The sequence below is a fragment of the Larus michahellis genome, chromosome 13 (genome assembly GCF_964199755.1).
Source record: "Larus michahellis chromosome 13, bLarMic1.1, whole genome shotgun sequence".
Lineage (NCBI taxonomy): Eukaryota > Metazoa > Chordata > Aves > Charadriiformes > Laridae > Larus > Larus michahellis.
The window spans coordinates 16,629,028-16,651,319 of NC_133908.1; the positions used below are offsets into that span (position 1 = coordinate 16,629,028).

At 57.4% G+C, this 22,292-nt stretch overlaps 1 protein-coding gene across 2 annotated transcripts in view; it reads left to right on the forward strand.

Moving 5' to 3' along the window:
- Positions 1-6,166, forward strand: part of PPIL2 (peptidylprolyl isomerase like 2) — a 71,872-nt gene extending 65,706 nt beyond the window's left edge. For both annotated transcript variants that reach the window (XM_074605888.1, XM_074605889.1), the window contains 4 exons: positions 2,291-2,363; positions 2,522-2,584; positions 3,064-3,203; positions 4,782-6,166. In XM_074605888.1, the coding sequence (XP_074461989.1) occupies positions 2,291-2,363; positions 2,522-2,584; positions 3,064-3,203; positions 4,782-4,875 (370 nt within the window). In that variant the 3' untranslated portion in view covers positions 4,876-6,166. The remainder of the gene's footprint in view (positions 1-2,290; positions 2,364-2,521; positions 2,585-3,063; positions 3,204-4,781) is intronic.
- The last annotated feature ends 16,126 nt before the right edge of the window (positions 6,167-22,292 follow it).

The window sequence follows — 22,292 nt, forward strand, 5'->3', positions numbered from 1 at the left end:
TCATCAGCATTATAAGTGAATCTGATATTGGCCTGGAGGAGGATTTTAAAATTGAGTTTTTGTTATGAACTTTCCGAAGTTCATGCAGGGTCTTCAAGCCCTGTGCCGCTTCCCCCAGTGCGCCACCTCCAGTTGCAAATGACTGAGGCTGTTCTAGCCTGCGTACCTGTTTTTTAATTGCTCTTAAAAGTCACAACCTGGTTACAGAATACCAGCAGGCCCTTGGGGAGTGAAGGGGAGAAGTCAGGAGCAGCAGCCCAATGTCAGCAATGTCAGCGCTGCTCAAGGCAGGTGCTGGGCAGCATCCTCGCTCGCTTGTGTAGTTTTATCTTCAGTGATGGGCTCTGTCTTTTCGGTGGCAGCCGCTGCCCGTCCCAGCCCCCCCCAGCTGGGGGCTGCGGGGCCGCACTGTGCACAGCGGGGCGAAGGAGAGGGACCCGTTCGCCTCTCAAACCACGGGGTCGGCCGGTTCCCTTTGGTTACCGTGGCTGGTGGAGGAGTGCATCAGGCGCAAAGGTAGCGTGAGATGATAAAACACTCTATATATTCCACCAGTTCGATTTTTTTTTTTTTCCCCACCACTTTCATTTCATTTGATTTTCCTCCATGTCATCTGCCCAGCCCTGGACAGCCCAACTGTGCTAGTGCCGGAGTCCCAGTAATCCCAGCAGTCAGGGTTCAAAAGCAGTTACCAGCCCACGAAGGCTCGTGGGTTTGCAGCCCTGGGTTCCTCGATGGCCGGGTCCTGCCCCGCTGCCGAGCTGCCGGCCCCAGACTCCTGGCTCCAGGAGCAGTGCTTTTGGGAATTACGGCTGCTTCGCATTGTCCCACAGCCATTAATACGGGCTGTATTTTTGGTTTCTGGCCATGTGGCTTGGCTCTATTAAAGCAGATGTTGTCCAGCTACAGCCTGCTTTTCTAAGGGATCTGGATCGCTCGGCATTAATGGCCTGTCTTCGTCTTTATTTACTGCTCTTCTAAATATAGTTGTTTTCAAATTTAATTGGGGACGATGATGTGGATAAAAGTGTTAAATACCCTGGGACCAAGATCTGATCCCAGCAGGATGCCTCTGGAAACGTACCGACTCAGTGGTTTCTATTTAAAATTAGATTTTGACACCTGTCAGCCAATTTTTTGTTTAACGTGTGCTGTGTTCTCTTTATATTGTTCTGGTTTCTTGATCAAAATATCAGCCGCCTTCCAGAAGTCTGTTCCACGGACACTGTTATCCCTGTTAACCACATCTGTCGTCTCAAAGATAGAAGGTTGTTTGACAGACTCTGTTTTCCACAAAACCTTGTTGATTGCTGTTACTTATTTCCTTTCTTTCTTAATCATGTCCTGTCTCCGCTATTCCATTATTTTGCTGGGATAGATGCCAGGACGACAGGCTTATAATTATCTGGGTCACCCCATTTATCCTTTCTAAATATCCCTTTCTGGAACTTTCCCATTGTTCCACACTTTTTTTTGAAAATGAACATACAGCAGCGCACAAAGTCTTCAGCCTTTCTCAAACATTTTGAAGCAAGTATTTGGATATATTGACCTGAAAAGTGAGAGGCCAGGGATCTCACATCCTCCTAGATAAACCTGTGGTGAAAAGTGGCCCGGTGTTATCTTGTGGCTGTGACTCTGCTGCTTTCCCAGAGCCCTCGTGAGCTCACAGTCGTGGTGTCCTGCGTTACCGGTGGTATCACGGACGGCTCTGCCACCGCTCCCCAGTGGTGCCATAGTTCCGATTCCCTTTCTTCCTGATAACACTCTTCAGTCTGATAGATAATATAAAAAAAAAAAAAAAAGTAAAAAATCAGAAGTTAATGAAAACAGTTGGTTTGACCAAGTCTGTTTGTTGGTTCTTTTCTTTAAAGCTCATGGGAGTAACAAATGAGCTCTAAATTGATGGATGTAGCATTAGCAAGTGAACCCATTTTGAAATGGGCTTCTGCCTTCTTGCACAGGCACCTGTCCACAGTCGCTCATTCTCCATCTTGCTGCTTTGTCTGGCTACCGACAAATGGCTCTGCTTTGCCTCTGAGTGCTTGACTTTTCCATGTTCTGTTTAATTTTAAATTCAAATCCCAGACTTGAGAAAAAATTCTTACCTTCCACACTGAATGACATTATCGTAGGTCTTCCAAATACAGTTGCTGATTCCCCTTCCCCAGAACACAATGGTTTAAAAATCTGCTGGAGCAATGGGCATAAATTAGATACATTAGATGTAAGGGTCAGGAATATTTTGAGTGTGTTGTGACAGCTGGAAATCGTGTCCTTCCTCTTTTAGGGTGGTTGGTGGCTTTGAGACTCTGACTGCTATGGAGAATGTGGAAAGTGACCCAAAAACAGACTGTCCCAAGGTATGTGTGAAGCACCGGGGGCTGTGCAGGAGGGAGCGAGCGCGTGTGTCTGGTGTGGCACTGCGGCTCGCCCCGCTGGCGCTTCTCCGAAAGCCAGACCTGGGGGAGGTGGCAGAGCTTAATCAGCAGATTGATTTGCTCTTCTCTTCTGCTCCCAGGAGGAAATACGAATTGAGACAACAACTGTTTTTGTTGATCCATACGAAGAGGCAGATGCACAGGTGAGGATAGTTGGTTGGTTGGTTTTTTTGAAAGCCAAAGCTCTTCTTTAGAGAACTCTGTAACTCAATGCCGTTTCTTTGAACATGGGCAGGCCCTGGCACATACGGTTGCGAGCCAAGATTAAACAGCTGCCATTCAGCCTTGCCTTGTGTGCCAGGGTCATCGCCGCTCTTTCAGCAGAGAGGTCTTGTAACTGAGTCTGGCACAGCTCCCAGTCCATCACGCTTACAACGGGTTCCTTTCCAAATGCCCACGGTAGCTATGGGCAGCTGCGGGTGAGAAGAGGGGAGCTGTGTTATAATAGCTGCAGGCAGCCTGTTTGTAGTGGCCCTTGAGGTCTGTCTCCTAAAGCCTGCCCCGTAATCACAGCGGTGCTGATCGCTGCTTTAGAGTGCTTTAAAGCTTCAAAGAATTGCAGACATTTTCTCCCTACTCTGGGCTAGCTCTTGCAACAGACTTCACTCTTTGCTTCCCGCAGGTTGCTGCAGAAAGAGAGAAGGTCCGGCTAGAAGAAGAAGCGGCCAAAACAAAAGCTGAGGTGGTCCCACCAAAGAAAGAAGTCGAGACACCTAAAACTTACCGTCAGGGGATTGGAAAATACATTAACATGGCTGCAGCGTGAGTTCCCTGCCCACCTGATCTTTGTTGAGTGTTTTAGTTGCCTTTCCTGCTGGATGCTGACCCTGTCCAGTGCCATTGCTCAGGTGTTTGGTGTGTGCCAGCAGGCTTGCAAAGACACCTTTCTCCAGTCCTAACAGTCAAGAGTTCCCTCTGCTTCTGCTGTTTTTCAAGATTACAAGTTAACTGAGCTTTTCTTTTAGCAGTTGAACACAACCAAGTTGGTCTTTAACAGCGTGTGCTGACTTCAGAACTGTAGGTGCATTTTCACAACTCAGAAGTCCTTGAGGAACTGTACTGTGTCACTTCCTACACCATCTTGTATTCTCTTCCTCTTCTGCAGCTATTTCTGAAGGCCATGGTCCCACAGATGTTTCTCTTTTAGCAGCTTCTCCCCTGCATGCAGTAGTTGCCCTAAACCCCTGTCAGTCTGCTGGTCTGGTTCCCTGTTCAGGCGCACAACTGAAATGGCCGGGAAGGGGAGCAGGTTCCAGGGCTTGCCGTGGGAGCACAGGGCATCTGGCAAGTAGCTCCAGGGCACCTGACTGGTTGTACAGGCTTGTCCTAGTGCACCCTCTCCCAGACACCTTTTGTACAGCCGTTGGGATTGGCAGCATCGCTTGCTTTCCTAAGGACAGTACAGAATCCCACCTGAGCGGCAGCTTTGCATGAGTTTTGGATAAATTAAAATAAATGCCTTCCATTTGATTTTTTCACAGACTCCTCTAAAAGCATTTGCAAAAGTGCTGTTGTCTGCCGCATAAAGGCGTGTAGTTATGCATACACACAGATCTGGACAGCTGTTTAATCAGCTTGTATGTGCCGGCGTGACTTACAGGCATTTGCATAACTGTGGGAACAAAAAATATGTTAGCCCATATAGGTCAGTTTGGTGTGTCAGTTGAACGTTTCAGCTTAAAAGTGCTGCCATTCTGCACTGGTTTTGTGGAGGAAACTCGGGCAGAGTTTGCAGCTCTGGGGAAAGGGGCAAGTAGTATAGAAAGGACTTTTCTTTCCTGGTGCTTCCCTCACTGCTGCCAGCCTTCAAACTGGGAGTGTGGTCCATAGCAGCCCTTCGGTAGGTACGGGGGGGTTTTGATGAGGTTGCAAACTCTACTTGAGAGAGGCTGAGAACAGCAGCACAGACTGCAACAGGCCATGCTCAGGAAACAGGAAAGGATCTGAAAAACTCGCCCAGATGCTTTACACCTAATTCCCCCTAAATCCTTTTGCTGCCACAAACGCAGGTGAGAAGGTGGGGAGAGAACTTGTGGCTCACGTTTTCATCATGACTGTGCTAAAAAAGTACAGCTGTTAAATCTTCAGCTCTGGCCTGGAGAAGTTGGGTTTTGAACACGTGTTCAGAGCCTGACCCGAACCATCCCCACGCGCTGGCTCACTCTCCCTCGCTTGGGGTCTGCCAAAGGCCCCCGTCCCCACGCCCTGCGTCCCCATGCTGGCACGGGGCGGGTGCTCCCCTCTAGCTGACAAGGGCTGGGCTGCTGCTGGGAGAGGAAGGATACCCAGCTCCCACCCGACAGTACATGGTCCCTGAGAGTTGTTTTCATTTTGCTCCAGGAAGCGCAGCGTGGAGGACGACGGGCCCTCAACCAGCACAGCTGCGAAGAAGGAGAAAAAGAGCGCAGGCTTCGGGGACTTCAGCTCCTGGTAGCAGCGCGGGAGCCTAGCACTGGAGCAGCACAGCAAAAGAGAAAAGGCCTCCCACGTGTCCCCGAAGAGCCCCAAAGACAGTCTGTCCTGGGGAGGGAAGGCACCAGCCTGCCCTTCCACTGGGGCAGAAAACTGTTGCTTTGTTAAGGCTGGTTAATGCGGCTTTGTTTTCCAGAGGGCTGCGTCCCCCCCCACTGCATCTTCCTCGAAGGCCTTTTTGTTGTTGTTTGCCCAGCGGGGAGCGGGCAGCCCCGCTCTGCTGGGGATCAGCCGGAGCCTTTCTCTGCCCGGCTGGCAGCAGACCAGGCAGAGCCCCGCCACGCAGGACCTGCCGCGGTGACCGGCTGCGGCGGTGAAAGAGCTGCTTTTACAGGTAATCGCCTCCAGACGAGCCAAGTCTGCCAAATGGCGGAATGAGCGAATGTGCTAGGGGAGCACCCGTGCTGCAGGAGCGCTTGGCGGAGGGGAGGAGAGGGCTCCAGCCTGCCCTGCCCTGCCCTTCCCGCTGCCTTTCGCTTCTCCGACAGGACCAGTTCTGTCTCCTGCTCCCTGCGGGCCTGCCTGCTGGCTGCACTGGCTGTTCTCAGTCCCCGCAGGGCCTCACTCCTCCAAAATGAGCTCTCTCGACCCGTTTTAGCTTCTGACAGCCTGGGAAGCAGTGAATCTAGGGGGGAGCCCAGGGTAGCTGCACCACTTGTTCCTCCTGGTGGCTGCCCTTCCCCGGCGGGGCCAGGATGCACCCGTTCAGACCCACCCTCGGGTCCCAGGAGCTACACCCTGGAGCAACTGAGCAGGAACAGAAACAACTTTTTTTATTTTTTTTTCACTGTCCCTAAAGCCTGCTCCTTGCAGGGGAACACACACCGCAGTCTGCCCCGACGTCCTCTCCCCATCGTTAGGGAAAACCCCATAATACAGCTGACGGGCATCTTGGATATTTCCGTCGCATACCCGTAAATTGGGAAGCTTAATAAAGGCCTTATGGGCTAAAGATATATCAGCCTGTGAAGTTTTAATGTTTCCATCCAACAAACCAAAGTGTGTTACCATCACTTAGACGTAGCAGGCTAGATCCTGAACGTGGTGTTTTAGTCCATCTTAGGTGTTTTCAGATGCCAGAAATACCCTCCCTGCCTCTCTGTGTGGCTGAGGAGATAGTTTTGTAATCAGCTTTGTAACAAGACATTTATATTGGTGGTTCCATGTTTTAAGAGAAGATCCCATTTATATGAAATTGCTGTAAAAACTTTTGGTAAAATGTTTTGCATTAAATGCTTTTATTTTCTTTCGGGTGCTTGCCTTTGACTGTTCAACTGTCATTTCCAAGATCATGGCATTGCCAAGCTGATTGTCGTACAAGGAAATGATTCATTCCTACTTTTTAAGATGCTCATAAGGAACTCTGGGGTCTTTGCGGATATGATTACATCTTTGTTAAATCGTAGGAAGTTCAAATTAGTCTGAAAGAATAATAGGGGGTTTTTGTTTTGCAGCATTTTGCAGTGTATGAGTTTGAAATAACATGTGCTTGATTCTCGGAACAGGGGATGTGATGGTACTTTCCTCGAGCTGAGTTTCTTGTGCCTTACTGAAACCTGTTGCTTCTCCTGGGCTGGCCTTTTCCTGATAAATTGTTATTGATCCCTTCTGCCTAACTTCTGCTTCAGCCCACTTCTGAGTCGTCGCGTGCACGGTATTGCTAGAGCTGGAATAGGCAGTTTAATGAAATCCGTAAGAGTAAAATGCTTTTTTGTACTAGATTAAAAGGGAGATTATTATGAAAGAAAGGAGCTTTTGATTAAAAGGAAGGCAACAGAGGTGTGGCAAGGACTCCTGTTTCAGCAAGAGTCCTTGTTGCAGATTGATAGGAGGGAGAGTTTCCTCTGGCGGCCGCAGGCTGCAGAGATAACTGCCCGCTCTCCCTTTCCACTCCAGCCTTTTGGCAGCGCTGGCTGCGGCCCGTGGAGGACGCTGCCCGCCAAGCGCTGCCCCTGTCCCCGCCATTTCCCACCGTAACATCGGACACAGAAGGAGCGATTTCCTGGCTTGGAGGAAGGGCTGAGCGTAACCCTTTTAGTTTTGCTCTAAGCGGGGGGTAAAGCTCTTCAGCCTCTGTTCCCCACTCAGCCTGGATCCGGGCTGGTCTGCCGGTGCTCCCGCAGGGACACAGTGACACAAGCTCTTGGCTAAAGACGGGGGAAATGGTGACCCATACTGAAGGCATGAGGTGGGTGCCCAGAGAGCAGGGCAGTGTGGCGTAGCCCTCGTTGTTACAAAACCTGGCTCTTTGCTGGGCAACTTGCAGAGTTTCCACCACCCGCGTCGGGCAAGGGGAGGCAGGAGGCTTTGCTGCAACCTCTGCTGCCCCTCTTATCGCCTGGCTCCAGCAAGGGCAGCGTGGTGAAGGAATCCCCGAAGCAGCTCCTGCCGTGGCCGGAGGGATAGGCAGGAATTGTGCAGCCCTGCTACAGAAACTCACTCCTGGGAACTGCTGTGCTATTTGTAAGCACATTTTTACATTCCTTGTCTTTGACACTTTTCCAGTAAATGCGCTTAGAGAGAAAAAAGCAGGATTTTAACCAGAGGCTGAAGTAGCTTTTGTCTGGCCTTGATTAGAATAACACCAGTGCTCTCTTACTTCGCCTCGCTCCATACCTGAGTCATTTTGCTGGAAGGCTGAGGCACTGGGTGACCAGTAGGTTAATCGTCTCCTGAGACCTGGCACCACGAGCACAAAACGCCCTGGAGAAGGCGGTGGCGTGCGGTGGGGCTGGCAGCCGTGGCCGCTCGTTTCCACGCAGCCGCAGAGACGTGGGGCTCGCAGGAGACTCCGCTCCTCGCCTCGGCCTTCCCTGGCGTGAATTCAGCCTGGCCCCTCGGGGACCACAGTATTGTCTGTGTGGGAAACAGCTCTGATCCGGTAGTGCTCAAGCTAAATAGCTGCAACTCTGTCTCCATATTTACCAAGAGAAAAAGCCCAAAATGTTGTTGTTCAGTTTAATTTTGCCTGTTCCCCGCTGCTTTGAATTGCTACAGCCCGCTCTCTTGGAAGCAGGAGCTCGTACAAGCGATTGCTCTGCTTCAGCGTCGCATCATAGTGGTACCCACCACGAACTGTGAGTAGTCAAACTCTGTGTCAGTCTCCAAGAAAATCCTGCTTCTCCCTCCAGCTCCTCTCAAGACGGGACCAGGCAGTGGATGTTCCCCGAGCCCGAGCCGCCCTGGGCCGTGAGGGCGAGGGGCTCCATGGGGTGGAGCAGAGAAGCACGTGCAGAATCCAGTCTGGCGCGGCTTGGGTCACTTCCCGTCTGTGCTGCATTTGCTCCATTTACTTACTGTGAATTAAAAACCACATAAAACGTGCTTCTACCAGGTACTGCTGCGGGAGTTGTCTGTCACGTCCTCTTGAGCCTGAACGGTGGGCACGGGGAAGACGTCTGGGCCTTGGACCAGCCGCTGTTGGGACGCCGTTGGTGCCAGAGGGAGCAGAGCAGGGGCTGAGACAAGAGGACAGACACCTGCGGAGGCGGCTGCGGTGGCGGGTAGGATGGGGAGGGGGATGGAGGGGCTGCTGGCTGTGCCGGGACTCCTCGCCGGAGCCTGGCGTGCACCCGTGGGGCGGAGGAGGTGAGGAGCACTCCCTGCCTTGGGGACCTCATGGGTACGCCATGGAGGTGACACATCCCTGCCCCGAGACAGCTGCCTACGGCGGTGCCTCCGCCTCGCACAGGCGTCCTCGGGAGCCTCGCAGGGAGGAGCCAGATACCTGAAGGGATCCATTTTGCTCTCTGGGTCCTTCCCGGCCAACTCCTGGCGGTTTTTTTGCGAGGTTTCTCAACGCTTAGTGCCTCTGTGTGCCCCTGCCATGGGGTGGTGCCTGTCCCCGTGGGCCGTGGGGTGGCATGTGCCTGTGTGTTGGCTCCAATACAGCCCTACCGGCAGCTGGGGCTGCTGAGCTCCATTTCTGCATTTTCCAACCCAACTTGGCCCCCGAGAGCTCAGGGAGAGTAGCCAGGATGAGCACCCCCTTCTCTGCCCAGGCGAGGGGGCATTTACACCCGTTTGGTCCCCTGGGCTTCAGCCCAGTGTCCGTGGACTGAGCTCTGATGCAGCCTCTGTTGAAGAGCAGTGGTCAAACACCCCTCAGCTGGCTGAAAAGCTGCCGGCAGGAAACAAAAATCCATTTTTTGGGTGGTGGCAGGGCTCCTGCAGGCGACGGGCGTCCCCTGGGCGAGCTGCCCTGGCACATGGCTCTGCACCGAGGGCCGCTCGTGGAACCGAGGGAGCGTGCTAAGGCTCTGTGTCCCTCGCCTAGCAGGGAAAGCGCTATCAAGAGCAGAAATAATAGCAGCAAAAGCTTTTTGGAATCTTCGGAAGAGCCCGTGGGCCTGTAGGAAACGTGCGGCACAATGCTGTGCCTGGCGCGGCTGCCGGGAGATCTGCTCTGAGTCGATGCCGTTTGTGCCGCCAGAGCTGAGGCTTTAAGGACGGCGCGGTGAAGGCTGGCCCCGGAGCTGCAGGAGTTGTTCAGCTGCGGGTTTTACGGTTGCGTGTGGATGGGCTTGCAGGGAAGTGCGGGGCTTTGGCTCAAAAGCAGCAGCGCGTTGGTTTAACGCTGCCTGCGCTGGTGCCTGGAGGCGGCAGATGCCCGGTCCGTGGCCAGGGGTTGAGCAGCAGCGTGAGGGGCTCCAGGGCTAAACGCAGACGAGCTGTGGCCGAGCCGTGTTTGGAAGGAACAGGATGCCAGAAACCCTGTGCCAGGAAGCAGCTTTTGTAAGCAAGGGGGGGATTTGCCAAACACCCCTCAGGTTTCAACACTGTTTGCTCTGGCGAAGGCAAACAAACTAAATCGGGCCGAGCAGGAAGGAGGCGGCAGCCGCCTGCCCCAGCCAGCAATGGGTTACGCCGCACTGGGCGGACAGGGATTTCTCGCTTCCTCTCTTTCTTCAGAGAGAGAATTTGTTATCGTGGCTGTGCCGCAGGATTTCACCGCCCTGTGCTGTGGGACAGGGCCGGGGCCGAGGCTGCCCCCAGAGCCTGGGGAGCAGAGCCCCTGCGCCCCCGACACCCACCTCCGCCCCCGTGACAGCCAGCCCACCGGCTCAGAGCCGGCTGTCCCCATCCCTGCCGCCCTCGGGGACCGGGACCCCTCCTGCCCAGAGCTGGAGGTGGGACTGGGGGGGCTGAGCCCATGGGGCACCCCGCAGTGCTGCGGCGGGGCTGGGGCCCTGGCACCGCTCTGCTGCGAAGCACGGACCCCACTGAGCTCGGCCCTTGTGCATCGCGGGGGGACAAGGACGTGGCCATGGCAGCCACCACAGGGCTCATCGGGCGGCTGTGCTGCGGGGGCTGCGCGTGGTGCCTTGGCCGGGCCGGCACTGACTCACCCTGCGCTGAGCTCAGGCGCTGCAGCCGGTGACTTCATCCGCTGGAAATAGCAACCGAGGAGGAACCGTCTCTCTGTCACCACCATACCCGTATGGACACACAGCCGCTCGCTGCTGCCTGCACCCCAGCCCAGCCCTGGCGCTGGCTGTCCTCAGGGCAGCAGCAGCCCCCCAGCTCTCGCCCCCAGCCCGGGCACAGGCTGGCGCTGCTCGGCGCGGGACGGGACGGGACGGGTCCCTGTGGCTGCACAGGACCAATGGCATTTGGCAGCCGAGGCGCTGCCGGCCCCGTGAGGGCCAACACGAGATGCTGCTGCCGCAGGGGTCGGTGGAGTCACCGGGTTTAAGGCCAGAGAGGTCACGGCGTTACCGACCCCACCTGCTCCTGCAGCACTGACAGGACAATTCGGGCTCAAGCCCACCATGGCTTCTCAGCTAAAACGTGTCTTCCAGAAAGCACCGTGCTCGCTGTGAAGGGTCAAGGTGAAGTTAATCCCGCAGTTCCCCTGGCAGCAAAGCCAAGCCGTGGCAGCAGATAAGGGGGGTCTCTCCCCCTGCTCCCCCGCACGGGGCTCCTGCTCTTACCGTTGCTGAGCGGAGCTGCCGGGGGCTCGTGTGGGCAGAGCAGCACCAGGCTGCTCGCAGCGATCCCCGAGGAGCTGCACTGGGGTGCCGCCACGCAGGCCGGGGTTTGAGCTCCCATGGGGACACCCTGGGGGTCTCCACCCTGGTCTTTCCCAAGGGGACGGCGCAGGGATGGGGCTCGTGGAGTGGGGCTGGGGTGGAGGGCTGCCGTGGGCACAAGGCGGGTGTCCCACAGGCACCAGTCCCTGCATCAGGCTGTGCCTCGATGGCCCTGCCCGGGGGCACGTATGGGCATGACGGGTGCCCATCCTGCCACTGCTCAGGGCTGGGGCCAGAGTTTTGCCAAGTCTCAGGGCTGCTGCAATGCTGGTGCCAACTTTGCTCCTGACGGTCACTGTCTAAAGGTCAGCAGGGCTGAGGCAAGAGAGCTCGGCGCTTGCCGTCACTCGTCCCTGCAAGTACTTGTTTGTCTGGGTTTGCTTTTGTAAAAGGGAGGAAAATCAGCCACTTCTCCCAGCCCCCGTCCCCTCCACTGGGGCTCTTCCTGTGCCGCTGGCCTGGGGGCTGCGTTGCTGCGGGGTTTTATTGCATGCACGGCGCCAGGCCAGCTGCTTTGACATTTTCCGGTGATGGGGAAGGCGCGGGGGCATCGTCCCTGGCTGGCCACGCGGGGCCGGCGGTGCAGGATGTGGCCCTTCGCTGGCCGCTGTTGGTCGGGCTGGCCGGAGCCTCCACTGCCAGCCCGATGCCTCAGCCGTGGTGAGAAGAAACCCTCCCAGGCCCCTCGTCCTGGGCTGGGACACGCCTGCGTCAAGGGGCCGGCGCCCGCCGCCCCCTCCCAGCGCCGCTGGGAAGCTTCGGGCGTTATGGCATCCCTTCGGGCAGGTTTGGTCCGCGGGCAGGGCGGCGAAGGGCTGGGATGGATGGGTGGAATTGGTGGGATCGGGGCTGTACCCCTGGGGCTGTGCACGGGGCGGCTTCCCAGGGCCCTCTGCAGCTCCTGACGTCACCGAGAGGCCAAATCTTCCCTTTTACACAGAAAAAAAGGCTCATCTGCAATCACAGCAGGCTGCCTTTGGCAGCTCATAACTTAATGGCTTTTGAAAAATAGCCGCAGCCTGTTTTAAAGGCAGGTCAAGTTCTCCCCTACTCCCCCCCGGAAAGCCTTCCGAGCTCTCACTTTTCTGATATAAGATACTTACTTTCTCTAATCTTTGGCCTTCATTTATTAATGGCTAATTATATCTATTTGCTTTTGTGCCAACATTGTCCTTTAGCTTGAATAGCTTTTTTCCCTCCCTAATGCTTGCTTCCCGGTGCTATTTATAGGCAGCAGTCGTGTCCCCCCGCCGCCGCTGTTTTGCTTGGCCACCCCGGCTGTGTGCCTTCGGCCTCCTCAGGGGGACCGTCCCCTCCTGCCTCCCTCCGTGTCCCCCTCGGGGGGGCCCCGCGGGGCCGAGGGCTCGCAGGAGCCGGGCGGGTGTCAGCCCTGGCCGTGACCTTCGGGGCAAAGAGCCAGGGCTGAGCTGCCTCCGCAGACCCCTGTGGGGCTGTTTTTTTAGGCATCCCATGGGCATCCCATTTAGGCAAAGGCAGGGGCTGCTCCAGGCTCCCATGTCCTTCCCCGTCGCCCCTGCCCCGTTTCTGCGGGGAGCGCCCAGAGCCGGCCCACCAAGGCAGCGCGGAGCATCGCGTGATTGCTATCTGCGCTTTCATCCTGAAATGATGAAAGGGATGATAGAAAACATTTGTTTTTATGATAAAAGCAATTGACCCGGGAGGAATCTGCCTCCCCGGGGCGGCCTGCAGCGAATCGCGGAGACAAGGCACCGACACGCAGCCAACGCCAAGGGCTTCCACGGCTCGGAGAGGCTGCAGCACAAACCCCTCCCCTCCTGGAAGGGAACCTGCGCTGGGCTTCCACGGCTGCTCCCGGCGTGGCCAGTGACGATTTTACTGGATTCTGTTGGGGCCGGGAGGATCTGCAGGGAAGGATGCCTTTTCTTTTTTTTTTTTTTTTTTTAACGAACGGCCAGATTTTTTTATTACAGACATCTTCGCCACAGATCTCAGTCGAGCTTTTAATAGATGGGTTCCTCGCCAGCGGCAATTGCAAATTGATTGCAGCAGAAATGGCAAGTGAAGACAAATATAGTGCAGGCTGCCTGCAGGGACAGCACACCGAGGAAACTTTGGATGCTATTTTTGGTGCTTTGTCTCCACAGCTTACAGTGTTTCTAACCGTTGTTTCTCCTTAAAAACATGTTTGGGGTTGGGATTTTTTTTTTTTGTCTGTTTGGTTTGGGGTTTTTTGTTTTGTTGGGTTTTTTTGTTGTTTTTTAAAAATGCCCCTCCTCTGGAGAACGGGCCGGGAGCGGTGTCGGTGCCGTGGCCCTGGCCGAGGTGCCATGGTGGCCACGCTGCCTCCATCCCCTCTGCTGGCGCCACAACCGGGCCCGTCTCTGCAGACGCTGTGCGGGGGCCGACGCGGAGACAAACCCTGATTTCGCCCCGATCGCTGGGAACCCCGGCGGGGGAGGGTGTACAGAAAAGGAAAGGTGCAGCTGGGGAAACCCTCCCGTGCTGCCGCAGCCCCAGCCCTGCGCACGCACCCCTGCTCGGCACCAAAGCACCCCGTTCCGCTGGGTCCCAGCTGGCAGCAGCAGCTCCCGAGACCCAGCGGGACCCGGTGGGGGCTGCGGGGGAAGCGCCTGCCCTGGAGGGAGCCGCTCTGGGCTGCAAAATCACAAAACCCAGGCATGAGGCGAGTGCCTACGCTGGAGCCCAGCGGCGGGGGCACAGGGAGGGGAGCGCTGGGTGACACACAGGTTCCTCGGCAGAGTGGAAAACCAGAGTTACTGCCGTGCTTGGGGAGCCACAGGTAGGTGACACAGGTGACACTGGTGTGATGTTAAAGGCTTTACGGCACCGATGCCCTCAACTTCTCGGGCCCGGGGGCCGATGGGGACACGGCGGCAGGTCAAGGCACATCCCCAGGACAATCAGCCCCCAGTGCAGAGGCGTCTCGCTGACGCGCGTGTCCGTGGGTGTGAGACGAGGCTGTGGTTAGAAATAAAGGAGCAGAAATGCTAATAAAAGTGACTAGCAAGAACAGGGAAAATTGAGGTTTAACCACGGAGTGGAGAAACAAAAGCAGCTCACGGCAGCGCTGGCCGTGACCAGGAGCATTGGTCCCGCTCCTTCTGTGTCCGCCTGGAACCGGGATGTTTGCAGCAGCAACCTGGGGGGGCCATCACCTTCTCGGAGGATCAGGCAGCATTTTGGCCGGTGGGATGGGGTTTGTGTTTGCCTCAGTGGGATGCTTCCTGTTATGAGAAGCCCCAGATGCTCTTCTGCCCTCTCTTTACACATCCAGGTTTGTGCAGACCCCATTTTGCCCTGATTTGATCAAGCTGCAATCTGGCATTCGCAAAAAAATCCCTTCGTTTCCCACCTTTGCCTCTAAATAACATCAAAGGCCCCACTCCACCAGCATGCTGGATGGTGCTGGAATTAAAATAAAGATAACAAAAATGGGAAAAAGAAATCGTTCATCAGTGTCTCACTGAGCTTTTTAGCAGGGATCACCTCTGGCTCCTCACACCCGTCCAGGCTGATACCCTGCATCCAGCACCGTGCAGGGCTCCCACCGACAAACAGCCCAGCAGCACCCATGAAGGGCTGGCTGCGGCTGCTGAGCACCCTTGGAAAGAAAAAAAAAGGAAAAAAAACACCAAAAATCAAAAGAATCCAAAGACTATTAATAAAAAGCCCACCCTTTTTTAGAGTTTTTAAGGCAGACCCTAACATCCACCCCTGACAACGCAGCTGTTGGTGCCGCTGCTCCGGCCGCCCTCTGCCACGCTGACACCCGGCCCCGCCGTCGCCTCCGGGGGCTCGGTGCCACACTGGGCACGTGCCCTCTGCCTGGTGTTTCCCGACTGGGAATGTTTCCGCTGGCCTTGCCGCGGACGGTGCGTGCGGATGCTCTGTGGAGGCGGCGGCAGCGCCTGGGAGCAGCCCAAGGCAGCGGCAGGTATTGGTGCAATGACACGGGACGGGCTGCGGCCATGCCACGGTGACCAGCCGGCCCCCCTTTCCCGGGGCCGCACGTGTGGGCTCAGCCCCCCAGGAGGCTGTTTCGCAAGAGAAGTCGGCTTGCGGAGGAGGTTTTTATGGCTGGGGATCAAAGTCCTTGGCAGCCGCCCAGTTTCCCAGTGTTTAGCTGTTGCACAGCCCGGGATGCAGCTGGGTCTGTGGGCCAGCGCTGGGCAGGGAGGGGTGGCCCAAGGCCTGCGGGGAGGGGATCTTGGCCTCCCCAGCACCGGGTGTAGGATGAGCCCGCTCCCCTTGCCCACCCCCAGGCAGCATCGACATTGGGGGGTTCAAACTCTGTGGCCACCCCCGGGGAGGGCAGGGGGAGCCGGGGCTGCCAGGGAGAGGGGCCGGTGGCCAAGGGGACTCCCGAGCATCAACGGTCAAAGGGACGCGGCTTTTCCTTGCCCAGAGCCAGCGGCATCGTGTCCAGGTGCTGCGGGGATCCAGCCGGCAGGAGCGTGGCTGGGTGCTGGCCTGTCCCTGCCCCAGTTTGGGCAATGCCAGCCTCACCCCAGGCGACAATTCCTGCTTTCTCCATCCGGCTCCACCTGCACCAGCCCTGGGCTGTCTCTCGGTCTCCATCGTTCCCAGGTTCTCAGCTGAAAAAGCTCTTTTCTGACTGTGCTTCGTGGCCACAGACCTTGCGGAGCTCTGCAAGGAGGCAGGCACAGACACAAAGAAGTTGTTAATTAACTTTTACAGCTGTGATTATTTTAGAGCATACATTTACATAGTGAATAACCCGGAGGGTCACATTTTAGGACACTTATTCCCCCCCAAAAAGGCACCCAGCGTGGTTATCCAGGCCGGGTCTGGGGGATGCAGAGCCCCCCACCTGGGGAAAACGAGGGAACCGCCAACAACGAGGGAACTGAGCCCAACTGCCCCGGCTGCTCCGCGGCCCATCGCGGCAGGGCCTTTCCTGGGTCCGGGACTCAGCAGGTGCCCCCCAGGGACCAAAAAGGCTGGGAACCCTCTTCTTAGTTCCAGTATAAATGTATTCCTGGAAAACTCCCACCCTGACGCACTGGCCTGTAAGCCCTATCTGTCTGTGCTGGTTTTGCATTTCATCCGGCCGTATTTCCATAGCCAGATATTTGGGGGGGGGCAGGGGGCAGCTGTCACTCCGGGTGGCTGCAAATGGCAGCAAAGGGCCGGGTGTCACCCGCCATCCCCACCGCCGTGCGGGGCCAGGGGGCACGGTCAGCTCCCACCGTCGCTAATCCCTGGCTGCATCGCTGCCGACGCTTCGTCAGCAGACACCGGGCTGGCACCGGCTACAGAAAAGGGTAGAAACCGGGCGGTTATGGGGCTGGGAGCGGTTCCTGCTGTATTATTATTGGCAACCTCTGTTATAAAAAAAAAAAACCAAAACCAAACAACTAAAATTAAGAATAGACGTAAAGAGCAACATGTTTTTTTCTCCGCCCAGCCAAGCTGTCGAGAATAAATCACTGGGTTTTTCTGCAGACACTTGGCGAGTCTGGGGAAATCTGCTGGGAGCCGGAGCGCTCAGGTCCTGCCAAGACGACGGCAGCCCGTGCTGGGGACGGGGGTGTGGGGACGGGGGTGTCCCCAGAGGGACTGTGGGGCCAGCAAAACCCTCCCGCGCTCCGTCGGCACCCGAGCCCTGCCGAAGGAGAGGCCCCCCCCGGCAGCAGGGGCGCAGGGGCTGCGGCAGCCACTGCCGGGAGACGGCAGATGCTCCGGGAGGGATTAAACCGCCGATACACGGCGTTTCTGCTCAGCACGGAGAGGATGGGTCTCGGCTCCTGGCCACGGCCGTGTCCCACGGCCCCAGGGCTGGCGTCCTTAGACATGGTCCCCCCTGCTCCTGCCTCCTGCCCGGGGATGCGCAGCAGCAGGACAAACTGCAGTCTGTGACCTCCCCGTAAAAGCACAGATGGCAGCTGGTGATGCGACTGTCTTAAAGAAACCCAAAAGCATTGGAAGAGTAGGTTAATCGGGCAGTTCAGCAAAGTGCCTGGGGTGTATTGCAGCAGTTAATCTATAACAAAACAAGTTACACGTTGCTAGAGCTTGGCCTGATTATTTTTTCAGCGTGTGTGTTTTTCCAAGGGTGGGGGCTCGCGGGGCTGCTGGCTCTTTCGAGGAACCGGCGCCCGCCCCAGCCCCGCTCGCACGGCGCCTCCGCGCCCGACGCCTTTCACCTGCCGTTAAAATCAATCCTGTAGCGCAAGGACCCGCGGGGGCCGCGGCGAAGCCAAAGCAGGTGCCACTCCGAGCTCCTACCGAGGAGACGTCGTCCGGGGCGGTGGCAGGGTGCTGCCGTGGGGAGCAGAGGGACGGGCCTCAGGTCCGTGTCCCTGCCCGTTGGGTGGCTCCAGCGCCCGTCCCGTCACCTGCCCGGGGCTGCAGGCACTCCGGGCACGGGCGTTTCACCAGGTTTTAGGCAGTGTTGGAGCCAGGCGGTGCCGGCCCCAGGGAGATTTCCCCAGGAGAAAGGAGCCCAACTCCGCTTCTCTGTCCAGCATCTCAAGGGATCAAACATTTGTGCAGCTCGACTTCATATGAAAATAGGAAAAAGAGTGGAAAATGGGGAAAAAAATGTGGAGGAGGGGTAACCACCAACTCTACTGATATTGCTGGTGGCTGCCGGTGCCCGGGAAGCCCAGCCGGGCCAGCCCCGGGGCAGATGCCACCGACCCTTGGTGTGAAAGCGGGAGACACTCGCACAGCCCGGCTGCTGCCCTCACCTCTCGGCCATCGGCCAAACCAGGGACCCACGCACGGCGCAGGGGAGATAGATAGACAACCTTGGCTTTCAGAGCTGACATCCACGGAAACCAGAGAAGTTTCCATGAGGCCCTTCACGCCGACAGTGCAGGGTAAAGCCCCGGCTCTTGTTACAAGTCTTGGGATTTTTGAGTGGCAAAACCACAGTGTGTTAATGCTCAGTAACAGGCGCCAGGACAACAGCTCGTTCGGCCGGAGGGCTCGGATGTTGCACCTTGCGCCGGCCCCGCTCCCTCCCTTGGCCAGGGCTGCTCCTTCCCCGGGAGCGGGTGACGAGGCAAAGCCAGGCCAGGGCGCTGCTGGGCACCAGCGGCTCACAAAGCCAGGAACTGCTCCAGGCTGTTGGGCTTTGCCTGATTGTGGCAGAGCAGAATGGGGGACAGAGGAGAGGAGAGGGGGAAAAGGAAAAAGGAAAAAAGGAAAAAAAAAAAAAAAGAGAAGAGAGGAAAAAAAAAGGCAAAGAGGAAAGAAAAGCCAAGATGTGCAAAGGAAAGTGATGGCAAGGGGAGGGTTGCTGTGCGGTCAGAGATGCAGTCAGGGCTGGAGAAAGGCTCTGGGACTCCCGCCCCCCAGCAGGACGGCTGGGCACGCGGCCACCTCCCGTTGCTGCAGCCTCACCTCAGGTTATGTTCCTGGCACCAAAATCGTTTCTCTCCCGGCGCCTCTGGCCTGAGCAGTTAAGGGCTGCGGGGCAGCACCAGCAGCTTGTGAACCTGGGCTGGTCCCCAGCGGGAGCTCCGGTCCCCATCCCTGTCCCCATCCCCATCCCCATCCCATCCTCATCCCTGTCCCTGCCCCCATCCCTGTCCCCCCCGGGCTGCTGGCAGCCTGCCCCGTGCCGAGGCCAGCAGCGGAGGAGCCATGCCCGGGCGGTGACGGTCGCCGGCAGGGCGGCCTCGTGGGCTCTGGCGGCCGGACACAGCTCAAACACCCGATTGCCCACAGGCTGCGTCCCTCTGCTCCGCTGGGGAGGGCTGCGCTGCCTCTATAGCTCCAGCAGAAAAAGCAAAGATTGAAAAACACCCCCCGGCACAGCTGCAAAGGCCTCGTTGCACAAGGGCATGTAACGGCCCCTGCTCTGCTGATCCCACAGGTCCTGCGGGCTGGCTTTCTGCTTGCCAAGCTGGCCACTGGATTTCTAGGAAACCGAAGGATGGGGCAGGTAGTTTTGCTGCAAGTTTGTGGCCTGATGCGATCAGATGCAGGGACAAGGACCACGAGTGCCGGCCGCCCCGTGCCGTGCGGGGCAGGGAGCAGAAGCCCTTGCCTGGGCGAAACTGCCACTGCTGAGGCGAGAACCAAGTGAGACCCCCCCACAGAGCCCCGAGCGGCCAAACGAGTCACTGCCCGGGCCCGGCAGCACCTTGTGTGGGGGGACACGCCAGCCCCGCACCCCACGGGGTCTGCCCAGGCCAGGGGTGGGGCTGAGAGAGGTGGGGGCTCCCATGTTGGCTACAGCCAGCAGGACCCACGGCGTGGGGCAGGAGCATGATGGCAGCCCCACACCTCCCCTGCACAGGGCCCACGTTAAACTTTGGATAACAGTTTTGTTTCCTTTCCGCTGCTCCCATGTGCAGTCCGGGCTGCACGGGCACCGGGATGGGACAAGGCACAAGTGGCCATTGGGAGCCGGGGCACGGGGCCGAGCAGGAACGGAGGGGAGAGCCTGGGGATGCAACAGGGGCTTGGGGAAATCACAGGGCATGGGAGACATCCCGAGCACCGGCTGAACAGGGTTAATAAGGGGAGGGGGATGGGGGGGAGGAATGGCAAAATGGGGCTGAAATATATGGCCAAGCATCAGCAGCAAGATGCCAAAGCAAAGCCCCCGGGGAGGCCAGCCGGTTGTAGGATCATAGGATCATAGAATCACAGAATCTTCATGGTTGGAAAGGACCTTTGAGATCATCGATCCAGGCACCACAGAGGCTGCCCCAGACCCCTTGGCCCCAGGGAACTCTCCCGGCCGGAGGGAAGCCATGGCCACCAAACCGGACCCGCAGGGACATGGGCAGAGGCGGATAAAGAGCAAGCTCAGTAAAACCCTGCGTGCAAGACCTTGGAGCCTCTTGGAAGGACCATGCTAAATAAAGAAACAAAACACGCTGTATTTATCGTCTTCCCCCGGCTGCTGCAGCACGCGTGGCTGCGTGGAGGGAGGCAGCGGGGGCCGACATGAGCAGTGCTGGGTTATCTGCAGCGCTCGCACGTCTCAATTCGTGTCCCAAGTGCTATTACACCTTTTTTCCCTGCCTGGGTTGGCGTGAGGGAGGCGTCGCGCTGCTGCTCACCACCGCGGTTCCAGTGCATGGTGCCTTTGAACCTTCCCCTCGGCTCCTGCAAACCCGGGGCCGGGGGTGGCTCTGCCTGGAATGCCTGCGCAGGCACGGGGAGCGACGCGGCTTTCCCTCGCTGCCACCTGCGCGCGGGGACACAAGCCCTGGGGCGGGGAAAGCGCTGGCTGCCATCCCCAGCTCCCCAACGCCGCCCCGTCCCGCTGCAGCCGGGACACAGCCCTACGGACTGGGAATGGCCCAGCGCATCCCCACGGACTGGGAACAGCCAAGCACACCCCCAGATGGGCTCAGCCACCCCATCCTCCCCCCGCCGAGGGCAACAGGGCGCTGCTGAGCCCCCATCCAGCCCCCGTCACTGTGTCCCCACCATCCCTGCAGCCTCCGCCCCTGAGCCCCCCAGGAGCTGCATCTCTTCAAGCAGAGCCTCAAAACCAGCATCCTGGGACGCCGGGAGCCTCTGACAGCTCCGGCAGCAGGAGGAGATTTAACAGCCCATTGCCTCCCTAATACAGCCGTGCGCGAGGCTGCTGCATCGCCTTGTGAGCGATGAGTTTACATTTATGTAGTGCCTTTTGCCAGAGGGAACCTCGTTAATACTGCAAGTATCACATACTTGTGTGCAAGCTGCCCACAGCAGCCCTGTCCCCCCACCCCGCTGCGATACCTCGGGGGCCCGAGACAGAAGGCCCAGGGACAGGCAGGGAAGGGGCAGACGCGACCACCGCAGCTGGGATCCAGCCAGGGTACGGGGGGTAAAACCTCTGCTCCCGTGAGGCTGCCCAGAAATCTTTGAGAGTCACACGTCTCCAGGGCATGTCTATCTAATTTGAAAGCGATGTGAGAGGACCCGCTATCGCGTTTGTCTGCAGAAGAGCAGAGATTGCTTCCAGTCCCCAGACTGGGAGATGGCGGTGTGCTCTACTTTGCTTTTACACAGATGAGCCTTCGGTAACGCTCAGCTCTCGCAGGTAAAGCACAGCCAGGTCACGGCACCAGCCGCCGTCTCAGATCTGTCTCTCAGAACGTTTGTTTCGCCGCTATTTCTGCCCAGGGAAACGTTGCCATCCATCCCCTGACCCAGTGAACGCTGCAACCAGGGGGGGTTCCTAACAAAGGCCTGGGAATCGCGGCGTGTTACAGTACGGACAGCTTTGTTGGATTAGAAACGCGATTAACGGCCTCGGGGGAGATTAGAAATGGCTATTTTGAGAGGGGGTGTCACAGCGGCCACCGTCCCGCGGTCCGTGCCGGGTGCTCCCGGGGAGCGGAGCTGGGGGGGGTGACAGGTCCCTGCCCACAGACACTGCGTGTTTCCCGCGGCAGTTCCCTGGGGAGCCGCACCTGCATGGTTTGCCTCCGAAACACTGCGCAAACAAGGAAAGATAATCATTAACGTGGGGAGCTGTTAACCTCCCGCGTGAGTGTTGGCCGGTGAAGGAGAGGTCTGCCGAGCAAAGTCTCTATTTTAGTAAACATTGAAAGGATGACGTGAGAGACCTTTTGGTTTTGTATGTTACGGGTAGGCAAATAAAGGGCATTGATTTGAGTCTCCAGCCTCTACACTGTGAGAAACTTTTCACTATAGAAGAGAGGGGAAAAGGGGGAAAAAAATTGCTGCTAAAGCAAAATCCATCAGTTTGGTCAGCCTGGGAGCAGGAGGGGCAGGGGCGATAAGGCAGAGCAGCGCAGAAGGGCAGATCACACATGCGCATTTTCAGTCGATTATCATGGCAGAGAAACAGCATTTAGGGTCGAACTCGCTGCAGGATTTGAATCAGCAAAGCAGCAACGGGTTGGCGGCAAAGCAGCGGGATTCAGGGACTGTCCCCCCGGCACAGGGACGAAATGTGGCTCCCCCGAATCAACCACCAGGAACATCCTTCTCCTGCCGACCCCGAGCTGGTACCGCTGCCCCCGGGGGTACATCCCCGACGGACAGAAGAGGAACAACCAAAAGCAAAATACTGTAGACTTTGGACTTTTGGGGATCATAAAAAAAAGTGGGGAATTGAGGAAGGTAAAAGGGGAAGAAAGGGAGGGAAGGTAATTCCAGTAGGCCAGCAGGGCAGGTTTACAGCGCCAGGTACAGAGGTACCGACGTGGAGCGTGCCACCCAGTGCGATTCTGCTCACTGGACCATCAGAGGGAAGAGCTGATTAACTCAGGCCCGGGAGGAGGCGACGGCCAGACCAGCCTCGCCCAGCGAGCGGCTGCTGGGAGAACGCTGGTTCCCAGCCGTGCCCTGCGGAGCTGGGGGGTCGGGGCACGTCCTGCTCCCCGGGGCACAAACAGCA